The sequence below is a fragment of the Pelophylax lessonae genome, assembly GCF_965119305.1.
Source record: "Pelophylax lessonae genome assembly, chromosome: 2".
NCBI lineage: Eukaryota > Metazoa > Chordata > Amphibia > Anura > Ranidae > Pelophylax > Pelophylax lessonae.
In genome coordinates, this window is record NC_138769.1 from 217,113,160 (window position 1) to 217,126,772 (window position 13,613).

Genomic DNA, 13,613 nt, shown 5'->3' on the forward strand with positions numbered 1-13,613 from the left:
GTAATTTGAGAATTACACCTATTGCAGGCTCTATGCTGTCTCTCACACACATAAATCATCATGCACAAAAAAGAAATGTGCTAAGAAGTGTCTCCCAGCCACTAGGCAGATTCTGATCTGCTTTGGAAGTAGGAATGTGTCTAGTAATACATAAAACAGAGAAGACAGAGACAGGGATTATTGGGTTAAATATCTTTTATTATTTTTCACAATTAAGCCATGAAGTCTTTTAAACATATGCAAAAGAAAAAAGTGTACATTTGTACAAGAAACAGGTGAACAAATGACAGTTCACAATATCGTCTCATCTTTTCTTCCTTTCTCTGCTGCTCTATTTGCCTATAGGAGCAAAGATAGGAGAGAAGAAGCCCTGTGTTGGCTCTGACCAAGTTGATTAGGTCAAAGCCCCCATAGGGCTACGAACTAAGGCCAGTAATACACACATAAACTTCTTTCCTGCGGCCCCGAACAAGAGAAACCATTTTATACCTCCATCCATGCCAGACAACGTGGATGGGGGAATCTCAACTGCCCGCTAATGGCTTCTGACAACCACTGCCCCCTCAGCTATCAGAATACCTAAACGGCATTTGCATCTTGCATTGGCTGCAGTCACTGTTAAGGCAAGAACTTTTCACCTGGCTCCCTCAATTTTCAAATCAAAGAGCCACCCATGGCTTGAATTTTGGTCCGTTCAGCTGGAATTGTTAACAATTTTACCCATGTCTGGCTAGCATAGAGAGGCTCGCAGAGCAGCTATGCCTTTCCCTTCCATCTGCTACCCATTCAGAGAAGCCTTTGTGTTTTGTGAATGAGTTCACATCATACAAAGGCTTCTGTGATTGGGCAGGAGAAAGGGAGGGGCAGGCATAGCAGCTGCACCGACTTTAATGTTGACGATGCTTAGACCTGAAGCGTTGGGCTCCCGTAAATACAACAATAGCTGTCTTCTGGGGAGCGCAATAAAGCTGTCGGATGCAAATAATAGAGAAAATCCCAGGAGATGTCATGCAGCTCCTTGGATTTAACTCATAGCTTCTTTTTACAAAGGAGCTGAATTCCTGAATTTCAGCTTTAAACTTGTTTTTTGTCATGGTAGAACAGTGTTTTCAACTGTAGCATTAGAGTTTACTCACAAAGCAACAAACAGTATAGTAGCAACTAAAAAAAGTAAATGATATAAGAAAAGGAATTCTTGCACCAATTCAAAGAGTTAAAACTTTAATCAAAATTGAAAGTCATCATGTCTTCGACCAGTTGTACACATGAGGTTCACACTGCTTTGAAGTTTAGTAAGTGTATGTACCATGTTAGACAGTTTGGTAGACCTTTGGTACAGCAAGACTAAGCTGGAAGTTTGGATCCAAGTCTTTGAAATGTCATCATGCACTGTTTAGAAAGTCATAAATGATCACAGCTATGAGTTTCTATATGGCAGTGTTAGTGTAAATAAATTAGATCATGGCTGAATCCAAGTGTTACCTGAATTTCCAGTAAAAATAGGTTAAATACCGTAAATAATCTCCACAATAAACTGATTAGTTAATACATTTTTTTTTAAATCAAAAACAAAGTTTATTGAACTGTGGAAGTACAACAAGCATCAAAAAAGAAGAGGCAGAGACAAGTGCGTAGTCATCTTTACAGTTAAAGGCAGATAAAGCATCGAATATCAAAATAAACCCATAATGAGATAAAGGCAAACAAATCCCACCCCACCCCCCTAAAACAAAAACATAAAACAGAGAAGAAGGGTCCCCTTACGGTCCAAGTGATTCCAGTCCAACACTGTAAGATACACGGAGCAAGAAAATACACCGCGCCCCATCCAACAAATATACAGTAAAAACTACTACTGGTCCCCAAGTAGCACATAGCGAAGAGAGAACATCTGCAGCGACTGCAGCCACTTATCCCAAACCTTGTGATATTTAGCAGGGCAACCCCTATTAACATAAATAAGTTCCTTATATGCCAGAGTAGCATTCACCTCGGCAATCTAGGCAGCTAGAGTAGGGGGTGAGGATTGCATCCAGCTGCGCGCTAACAGCTTTCGGGCACTAAACAACGTATCATGCATAAATATCAATGAGCTCCTATTGACCTCCAGATCTGGAAATAAACCCAAAAGACATTGCCGACGATCCAGTGAGACCGGAGAACCCATCTGGTCGTGCAAAAAATGAACCACCTGTTGCCAAAAACAGTTAACACGAGGGCACTGCCAGATTAGGTGCTCAAAGGTACCAGTGAATAGAGAGCAGTTAGGACAGTCCGGGCTGCGGGAAGGGTCAAACTTCGCCATTCGAACAGGAGTAAGATGCACCCTATGCAAAATATAGGTTTGTGTTAGCATGTCAGACATCTTAGGAGACACCAGCCTGCCCACTTCCAGCACCTCACTCCAGTCCACATCATCTAGCTCCCCAGCAGACTCCTCCCAGACGGGCTTAAGGGAATAAGCCAGCTTCGTAGCCGATGGGGTAAGTAGCATGTCGTAAAATAGCGAGATCAGTTGCCTAGGTTCATCTCCCCGCAGGACATCTAACGGTTGTAATTGGGGGTAAGTACCATCAAACTGTGCACGTAGGGCATGGCGCAGTTGAAGGAACCGGAAAAACATGGAGTTTGTCAGTCGAAATTCGGCCTTCAACTGATCGAACTGTCTAAGACGGCCATCGCGGATAACATGGGAAAGCTGATATATGCCATGCTGTATCCAAATCCGCGGATCCGGAACTAGCAGGAGCTCTCAGAGGTGTCTATTAAACCACAGGGGGTGTCCTCGTGAAGGGGAGAACAGCCCAGCTTCTCAACTGCCAAGTCCCAAATCCGCTTGTTGTGAAACGCATACGTGAGCCTACCAGGGCTACCAACCGTGCCCCGAAGACCTCGCAGGATATCACATTAGTTAATACATTTAGGTAATACAACGTATGTCTAGAATTTTTTTTTTTTTTTTAACATCAAACTTTAAAACATTTTGCAGTTATGGTACGTTTGGAATTATTTCCATGTATATGTTTAGGAAAGCTTTTGAGATATTATGGAAGATTTTTCTATTATCTCTTTGAAATAGGAAACCCCTTTAAAGAATAAGGGCACTTTGATTGACTGCTCCACTTAGCTAGCATTTTTGTACTTTACATACCTGAATTGTACCCTATCTGTGGTTTTAAAAACTCTTCAGAGGGATTTAACAAGTTACTCTTTTGTTTCAGTGGATTTCCTGCGCGATCTTTTTTCCCGGACGCTGGGCATTGGCACTCCAGAAAAAGTCCTTGATGAACTAACCCTTGAAGGAGTAAGCAAATTCATGCTTAGTGAAAAATGTAAGTTACATATTAGCAAGATTTTTGCCATGATGTTTTAGAAACTGTATCATATTTATATGTAATAGGGTATTTCACATCCTAAAGTTATTTGTAAACCCTTTCATATACCCAGTGAAGTGACTGGCCTCAGGTGATACACAGAGATGGAACAAATCCTCCTACATATGTTGTATCTGTCTGCAGTCTTCTCTTCTCTACATCTGTTCAAAGTGTTGAATATTTAAGCCTGTATGAGCTGTCAGAAAAAAGGGCGTGGAGGGCTAAAGTCACACACTTAGCAGAGCTCATTGAGGAGAGCTCTGAGAGCTGATTGGAGAGAAGAAATGACTGGACACTTGCGCAGTTACTTACCAAACATATTTTCAGGAAAAAAAAAAACATTAAAATTAATTTTTGTGCAAACAAACAATAGTATACCCATTTTTTGGCAAAATATAAAAGATAGGGCTGTGTCAAGGAAATAGATACCAAACATATCAAGTCTTAAAATTGCGCACACCTGTGGAATCGGTAAAAACGATGGTACCCAAAGTTCTCCATAGGCGACACTATAACGCCTTTACAGGTCATCAGTTTAGAGTTAACCATGAAATATGGCTCTAGAATTATTGTTTAAGTCTTCTTTTCTGGTAGCTGTTTTTTCTTTGATTGTTTTTGTTCAGTGAAGGCCCTTCTCTACACTGCTGCTTTCCAGGATTCCTTGTGGGATGCTTTTCAGACTTCTTGGTGATAAACGTTAGCAGCAAAGCATGTTCCGGGTCCAGGTTCCGGTGGCTGCCCTGTCTCTGAAGACTCACTTAGTGAGTAGGGGGGGGGGGGGACTGAGCACCCAAAGTTGTTTCATTTACTTAGGTCACTTGAGCTCCACTATTCCCTGTTCCCACTGACCTAAAGCCTTGCCACTTACCTTGAGCCTATATGTTGCCTTACCGTCACACAGTTACAACATGTCTGATTCTAGACACAGGGGTGGAAGGGGGGGGGGGTTGAAGGCAGGCGGAAGTACAGCTATACTGGGTGCTCGCAGCTCTTGCTCTACTAACATTTTTGGGACTGTTTGCAGCATGCCTATTAATGGTGCCTATGTCTGCAGCCTGGAAACATAAACATTAAATCTTCTGCTCTTAGCGTCTGTCCCATTCTCTGAGTCTTTTTTGGCTCTCTCTCGAGTGTACCTGGACCTTATCCCCTCTCAGCTGTGGTTTTTAGCACAGTCATGCAAATCACCCAGTTACTTGTTGATTCTGATCATGGAGACCACAAGTGCATTCCTGTGCCTTATCCTGGCCCCAGCATCAGCCCTGCTGCAATCTTGTCTTTTCCCCATATTGGGATTCCATCCTGTTGATGGAATAGTTTGAGCAGGCTCTGTCAAACAATGTAATGTTGATTATTTAGATGTTACAGTAATTTGGATGGGTCCTGAGCCTTCACAAATTGCTGGAAACAACTCAATGTTTGGTGTGTCTAGGTCTAGTCCTGGACTCAGACCAGGCTAGACTGTTCCTTCAGCTGGAGAACCTACAAATAAGATCTTTACAACATCTTTTTTCAGCTGCTTTTGCATAAGAGTCTTAGGTCTGATGGTAGTCTCCTTTGAGGCAGTGCCATTTGCCCAATTTCACTTCAGACCTCTGCAATGCAACATTCTGTTGTGGGCAAGTCAATCTGATCTCCAGATAAATTGATTCTTCTATCACCAAGAAACAGGTTGTGCCTGGCTTGGTAACTCAGAAATATGGCTCTGGAGTAGGGAAGTCCTTTGTTTTTTTTTTAAGATCGACATGATCGACAACTAAAAATCCTTTAAACATGCCTGAAATAGTTGTTTCTACTGTTCCTCAAAAATCAGAGACAAGTGACAAGTCAAAAAAAAAAAGCACACAATGCTAGCCAATCTTCTTTTCGAACAAAGAAAAGAAAATATAATGATCGCTACTTGTCATTTGGATTCACAAGTGCTAGAAATGAAGATTGTCCTGAAGCACAATGCGTACTTTGCAATAAAATATTGCCAAACAATTCATTAGCACCTGCTAAATTACGTCGCCATTTTGAGCAAAACCATGCCGAGTATGATGATAAAGACATTGACTTTATTAAGTGAAGGCTAAAGGAGTATCAGAAGAGTAAACAATTTATGAGCAAAAAATTTCAAAATGCTAATGAAAAAGCCAGAGGCTTCTTACTGAGTGAGTTACCGCATAGCACTTGCAGGAGAAGCACACACAATTGGGGAATCCCTAATAAAACCATGTGCAAAAGAAATAGTGTCATGTATTTTAAGTGAGAAGTTGAGTAAAAAAATTGAAGCTGCGCCACTTTCCAACAACACAGTTTTGCGCCGTATTCATGATCTTGCTGATGACATCCATACTGAACTAATTTCTCGACTGCATCAATGTGATGGGTACAAACTGCAATTACACGAGTCCACAGATGTTGCAGGACTTTCAATTTTGTTAGTTTTTGTTAGATATAATTTTGACAAACAGATTGAAGAAGACTTGCTTCTGTGTGAAACTTTGAAAACTCATACCACTGGTGAGAACATATTTAACTGTATCCAGAAGTTCATGAACACACACAGTATAAATTGAGACAAATGTGTAGACGTGTGCAGTGATGGTGCCAAATCAATGGTTGGTAAAGTGGCAGGTGCTGTGACACGAATAGGAAATGTAGCAAAAAACAGCACCAGTTCTCACAGTGTTCTTCACAGACATGCACTGGTAGCAAAAAATATTTCAATTTCACTTAAAATTGTGCTAGACGAATTGGTCCAGATTGTTAATTTTATATAACGTCGACCATTGCAGTCACGACTATTTACAATTATATGTGAAGATATGGGTAGTCACCACTCTACTCTGCTTTTGCATTCAGAAGTCCGTTGGCTATCATGAGGTGAAGTCCTTGTTAGAAAGTTTGAATTGTGTCAAGAGTTGTTTGCATATTTCCAGGATCATAAATTTGGATTATCTGATCGATTAACAAACACTCTGTGGTTATCCAAAGTAGCATATCTTGCAGACAAATTCACAAAATTAAATGACGTCTGTTTATCACATCAAGGAAAAAACACTAATATTTTTAATGCAAGAGAGAAAATATTTTCACTGTCTCGTAAGCTGCAGTTTCGGACCTCATCTGTTGAGCAAAATAATTTGAACTCTTTGCCAACACTTATGCCCCATACACACGTGCAGATTATCTGCAGACTTTTGTCTGCAGACTTACCAAAACCATATAATATGAGGTCAAACCTAAACACTTTCAATTTGTATGCAATCTGGCAGGCCCTTGCACTACATAGAAAAGGTAAGTCTGCAGACAAAAGTCTGCAGATAATCTGCACGTGTGTATGGGGCATTAGGCCCCATGCACACAGGGCGTTAGAAAAAACGTACGTCAAAGTTAGTTCTGACGCCGGAAAAAGCAGCTGTAAAAACGTGCTTTCAGTAGCTTTTTCCATTGGCGTTATTGCACGTTTTGCCACGTTGCTTTTAGCAGCGTTTTTTTTTTCTTCCATTCAAAATCAATGGTTCCCTATGGAAGCCTATTGATTTGAATGGAGGTCGCACCGCAACACCGCAAGTCGGATCCGACTTGCGGGGCGACTTGCGCTGTGAGAATCTTGAGGGGGAACTCCACGCCAAAATGGGAAAAAAACGGCGTGGGGGTCCCCCCCTAGGTTCCAAACCAGGCCCTTCGGGTCTGGTATGGAATTTGAGGGTAGCCCCATGCCAAAAAAACGGCGTGGGGTCCCCCCCCCAAAATCCATACCAGACCCTTATCCGAGCATGCAGCCCGGCAGGCCAGGAAAGGGGAGGGGACGAGCGAGCGGCCCCACCCCCCCTGGACCACACCAGGCCACATGCCCTCAACATGGGGGGGTGTTGGTGCTTTGGGGCAGGGGGAGCTCTGCACCCCCCACCTCAAAGCACCTTGCCCCCATGTTGATGAGGACAAGGGCCTCATCCCCACAACCCTGGCCGGTGGTTGTGGGGGTCTGCGGGCAGGGGGCTCATCGGAATGTGGAAGCCCCCTTTAACAAGGGGGCCCCCCAGATCCCGGACCCCCTCCCTATGTGAATGGGTATGGGGTACACTGTACCCCTACTCATTCACCACATAAAAGGCAGTGTATGGAAATAAGGACAGGAGACGTTTTGGAAAGTTTATTAAAAATCTTCATCCGCCTCTTCTTGTCTTCTCCTCTCCGGGGTCTTCTCCTCTCCGGGGTCTTCTGCTCTTTTGCTGTCCGCTCTTCTTGTGTTCTTCTCTCCTGGGTCTTCTGCTCTTTTGCTGTCCCCTCTTCTGCTGTCCTCTCTTCTTTTCTTCTCCTCTCCGGTCTTCTGCTCTTTTGCTGTCGGCTCTTCTTCCTCCGTTCCTCCGACGACGTCTCCGGTGATTATGCCTATCTCCGGTCTCTGCAGCTTATTATATAGCCATTAGGGGCGTGGCCCCAATGACGTCATCGGGAGGCCCCGCCCCCTCATGTCACAGATGACGTCTTCTGTGACATGAGGGGGCGGGGCCTCCCGATGACGTCATCGGGGCCACGTCCCTAATGGCTATATAATAAGCTGCAGAGACCGGAGACCGGCATAATCACTGGAGACGTCGTCGGAGGAGGACCGGAGGAAGAAGAGCCGACAGCAAAAGAGCAGAAGACCGGAGAGGAGAAGAAAAGAAGAGAGGACAGCAGAAGAGGGGACAGCAAAAGAGCAGAAGACCCAGGAGAGAAGAACACAAGAAGAGCGGACAGCAAAAGAGCAGAAGACCCCGGAGAGGAGAAGACAAGAAGAGTCGGATGAAGATTTTTAATAAACTTTCCAAAACGTCTCCTGTCGTTATTTCCATACACTGCCTTTTATGTGGTGAATGAGTAGGGGTACAGTGTACCCCATACCCATTCACAGGGAGGGGATCCGGGATCTGGGGGGCCCCCTTGTTAAAGGGGGCTTCCAGATTCTGATGAGCCCCCTGCCCGCAGACCCCCACAACCACCGGCCAGGGTTGTGGGGATGAGGCCCTTGTCCTCATCAACATGGGGGCAAGGTGCTTTGAGGTGGGGGGTGCAGAGCTCCCCCTGCCCCAAAGCACCAACACCCCCCCATGTTGAGGGCATGTGGCCTGGTGTGGTCCAGGGGGGGTGGGGCCGCTCGCTCGTCCCCTCCCCTTTCCTGGCCTTCTGGGCTGCATGCTCGGATAAGGGTCAGGTATGGATTTTGGGGGGGACCCCACGCCGTTTTTTCGGCATGGGGCTACCCTCAAATTCCATACCAGACCCAAAGGGCCTGGTTTGGAACCTTGGGGGGGACCCCCACGCCGTTTTTTTTCCCATTTTGGCGTGGAGTTCCCCCTCAAGATTCCCACAGCGCAAGTCGGATCCGACTTGCGGTGTTGCGGTGCGACCTCCATTCAAATCAATAGGCTCCCATAGGGAACCATTGATTTTGAATGGAAGAAAAAAAAACGTATAACGTGGCTTAACGCACGTTAAGCAACGTTATTCAGCTTTTAGCAGCGTCAGGCGTTTTTTCACGCTCTAACGCTGGTCCTCAGAACGCGCAGGTCGTGGGTTCTTGTTGCAGCTTAAAAACGCCTAGGCCACTTACAGCTCAAAAACGTCTGAGTGTGCATGAGGCCATAGAATAACATGGAGGGGCGTTTTTAGGCTGCAAAAAGAAAACGCCTGACGCTGCTTACAGCGGCGTTAAAAACGCCCCGTGTGCATGGGGCCTTAAGGATTTTCTTGAAGAATCAGTAAATGAACTTGAAGATGAAATTCGCAAAGAAATTGTAGATTGTCTTCACCATTTAATCACATCTAGTATTCAGTATTTTCCATTCTTCAATGAAAACAATAACTGGGTCCGAAATCCATTCATAAAAGGCTAGCCAGCCAATTTTTCTGATGTAGATTTTGAGAATCTGATCGATATAACTTCTGACAGTCAACTAAGCCAAAAATTTAGAGAAGTTTTTAGTATTGCTTTTTGGGGTTATTTACGCGAAGAATACCCAGAATTGTTCAAGTGGGCAATCAAAGTTCTGGTGCCATTCGCCAGCACATTATGTGAAACTGGATTCTCGCTTTACTCTGCAACAAAAACAAAATATCAAAATCGACTTGATGCAACTGCAGACAATTGTCAACAATTAAACCAGATTTTTAAAAAATTTGCCAGCAAAAGAGAACATTACACTCTGCTCATTGAAAGGTTTGTGCTGCGCTGCGCTGCGCTGCTCTACGGCACACATTTTTTTGTTGGGGTTACAAAGTTTTGCTATACCATGTCAAGGGTTCCAAGGGAAAAATTAATGGTAAATCCTGCTCTAGAATTTCTAAACTCATTATATACTCCTAGAGTAAATACCTAATATAAATATATATATATATATATTTATTATTTATGGTATTAAGGTTTGAACATGCACTACAAACACAGAGTTAGCCATTATGATATATAACGTCTTTATAAATAAAACCAAGTTTCCTAAACAAACAAAAATATTGTTTTTTTTTTGACAAAGAGAAGTGCAGTTTTAAAATATAAAAAAATGCAAAAAACGGTAAAGTCTATTGGCTGTAAAGCCAGGCTGCAAGTGGGGATAGGGACGTAAATGGGAGTGAGGGAGTGCACACGGCAGGGTGCATTATCCTTTAGGGATGGGGAGGTGACCTGTAAGTGGGATGGGGAAATAAATGGGAGTGCACAGGGAACAGCGCATTATCCTTTAGGGATGGGGAGGTGACCTGCCAGTGGGATGGGGAAATAAATGGGAGTGCACAGGGTACAGTGCATTATACTTTGAGGATGGGGAGGTGACCTGGAAGTGGGGATGACAAAGTAAATGGGGGTGAGGGAGTGCACAGGGCAGAGAACTGAACAGTCTGAGGAGGCTGTTATTTTACAGAGTGCTAAGCGTTTCTAGCTTGCTGGGAGGGGAAACACTCACCATGTCACATCCAGACAGACACGTATCCAATGGAGGAGTTCCTGTCATGTGGTTTGCAGGGCATTGTTCCAGAACTCCCAGGCAGCAGGCAGACAGAGGGAGCCTGAGTCTCTCAGCCAATACAGCTTTCTGATAGAGTCAGGGGGCTAGGGCTATAACAGACAGGTGGAGCTCCGAGGAAAGCAGAAGTTCAGATGGGTACTGGAGGTTTTAGTCAAATGAAATGTACTGGAGATTTGTTGACTAAAATATGACTAAAACTAAAACAATTCTGATGACTGAAATACGACTAAAACCAAAATGGCATTTGAGTCAAAAGACTGTGACTAAAACTAAATCAGGATTTGATGTAAAAATTTACAGTGCAAGCAAGCTTTTCTGGTTTTGCTAGACACAAGTTTGTATTGAGGTCCAGTACTTCATTCCTGCCTAAGGTAGTGTCCAGCTTCAGTTCACAAAAAGGAAATTTTTCTTTTATTTTCTGGATGTGGTTCGGTCTATAAGAGACTGTCTCTTAGCCACTGCTTCTTTCAGGAGGTGTCAGGGTGCCAGGAAACCAGACCACACAAAGATGCAAGTAAAATAAAGCAGTTTATTAGGGCAACAACAATAAACGCACATCAAGACTGAGGAGTGAAATCAGGAACAGCCTGGGGTCAAGTACAGAAGCGGGTAGTCATCCAAGCCGGGGTTGAGTCTAGAAGCGGGTAGTCATCTCAGCTGGGGTTGAGTCTAGAAGCGGGTAGTCATCCAAGCCGGGGTCGAGTCCAGTAGCCTGCCGATGCAGGATCGAGAGCCAGGAAAGTCTTCAGCCAAGCCAGGTCATGCATGGAGGAGCACGGAGAACAGAAGACTGCTAGCAGGGATGCACCTTGGAGCACAAACACAAGGGCAAGGACTGCAAGCCATCAGGTGATATATATAGTCAGGTGTGCAACATCATCACTAAACGACGCCCAGGCAGCAGGCAAGTGATGATGCAAACAGAGTTTATAAGGCCCCTTTCACACATACGGTCCGTTCAGTTCATCAGTTCAGTCACGTCAAAATGTATCAGTTTTTCATCCATTTTTCGTCAGTTGTCATCCGTTTTTCGTCAGTTGTCACCCGTTTTTCGTCAGTTGTCACCCGTTTTTCGTCAGTTGTCACCCGTTTTTCGTCAGCTGTCACCCGTTTTCGTCAGTTGTCATCCGTTTTTCGTCAGTTGTCATCTGTTTTTCGTCAGTTGTTATCCGTTTTTCATCCGTTGTCATCTGTTTTTCATCCGTTGTCATCTGTTTTCCGTCCGATCCGTTTTTTTGACGAATGAAAAATAGGGCATTCTTCCGTTCAAAAAAAACGGACATTGATGGAAGCGGATGAAAACGGATGTTAACTGATGATCATCTGTTGTCATCCGTTTTTACATAGAGATGCATTGATGTCCGTTTTTCATCCGTCAACGGATGGATGAAAAACAGACAAACGGACAGCATGTGTGAAAGGGGCCTAAGAGACAGCAGTCTGCACATGTCCAAGATGGCTGCCAACAGGAAGGCAAGGTAAGACCTTGACAGGAAGACAGATTTACTTTTTGTCATCCTGAATTGACCCTAAAAGGATTTACTGGCTTCTCATTCCATTATCTTTAGGTGGTTCAGACATAATACTCCAAGCTTGTGGTCTCAGGGATGGGATTCCACAATTTCTTGTCACGGCACACTCTACTCGATCTGCTAGTGCTTTTTGGGACCAAACAACAGTTTCATAGATTTGCAAGTCTGACACTTGCTCTTCTTTTCACTAGTTTTTACTAGGTGGACGTCATCTGTGTTTCTCAATGGATGAAAAAGAAACTTACAGTAAAATTATTTTCCTGGAGTCCATTCAGGGACACAGGTTCCCTTCCATCCCATTTATGATCATGCTGCCAGTACTAAGCTTTACAACTGGGGCATACTGGTAGCAGGAGCTATTATCCTGGGCTGCCACTACAGTTTTTTGTTTACCAGTGTCCAACCTTCCTGTAGGCAGTAGCATAAGCTAAATATCTCAATAGACTCAAAGAAAAGGATTTTCAATGTGATTACAAAAACCCAGTTTTTAGCAGAAGAGACCTAATAAGTCTCTACTGCCATAAAAAGCCTTCCTTCTAGCTAATTTTTAAGTATAGTTCCACTTTTAAAATACATATTTGTACAATGTGATTGTTGCACTTGTGATAACAAGGTACTGATCAGTAGCTGCTCCTATTACAAGAATAACAGGTGCAAATATTCATTTATTATATGTGCATTTTGTTTACAATAAAGTTTTACTTTATGAATATCAGCCAATTGTGTTATACATTGAAGCTAAAATAATGCCTCTTAATCCAGTTTCAGTAGGAACGTTATACACCATTTTGAAATGGTATATTTTTAATCCCAGTCTTTTTCCATTGTAGGCAAGAATGTGGTGTTTATGGTTGGAGCAGGTATCTCAACATGTAAGTCATTTACTATCTTTTTTTTTTTTTTTTACTATCCTTGTTCTGTTTTTATTTTGTATGATCCACCAGAACTTCAGTGATCAGATTGTTTTGTTAATAGACTCGAAACATGGTTCGTATAAATCGTTTATATGTTGGATTATTTGATTTAAATGAAAATGAGGGGAGGGGGTGGTGGTTGGGTAATGGGGCCCATGTCTCTCTCTCTGCCTCTTTTCAATTTGATCCATACATTTTTTTTCAAATAAAAAAAAAAATATATATACAAGGTCTTTAGCAATTTTTTATTGATTTTCTAAAGCTGCAGGAATCCCTGACTTCCGTTCACCAGGCAGTGGACTGTATTCCAATCTTCAGAAGTACAACTTGCCATATCCTGAAGCCATTTTTGAAATTGGATTCTTTAAGGTAAGGTCATGTTGGATTTTCTAATTATATTTATAAAGCAAAAAAGAACATCATTAATTGCATCCATCTTAGTGTCTGCATGTGACGTTCTGAATTCTTTATTCTTCAGTTATATTAGAAAGTACAAAATATAATATTAGTAGGAATATTAAAATCCACTTACCGTATATACTCGAGTATAAGCCGAGTTTTTCAGCACATTTTTTTGTGCTGAAAACGTCCCCCTCGGCTTATACTCTAGTCAACAAAAAAAAAAAAAAAGTTCCCAGCCGCTCCGACGTGTTTAAGACTTAAAAATGGCGCCGCCCGGCGTATACATGTCACCGCGCATGCGCCGCCACCGCTCGGGACAGGCCGGAAATAGCCGAACGTATACCAGCTTTCCCGAGCGGCGGCGGCGCGTGCGCAATGACGTGTCGGCGCCAGGCGGCG

The 13,613-nt window shown here is 43.3% G+C and overlaps 1 protein-coding gene across 1 annotated transcript in view; it reads left to right on the forward strand.

Moving 5' to 3' along the window:
* The window catches only part of SIRT2 (sirtuin 2), a 77,264-nt gene that overhangs the window by 10,199 nt on the left and 53,452 nt on the right, over positions 1-13,613 (forward strand). Inside the window, exons 4-6 of the mRNA XM_082246874.1 lie at positions 3,222-3,332; positions 12,729-12,770; positions 13,075-13,181. Of these exons, the coding sequence (XP_082103000.1) occupies positions 3,222-3,332; positions 12,729-12,770; positions 13,075-13,181 (260 nt within the window). The remainder of the gene's footprint in view (positions 1-3,221; positions 3,333-12,728; positions 12,771-13,074; positions 13,182-13,613) is intronic.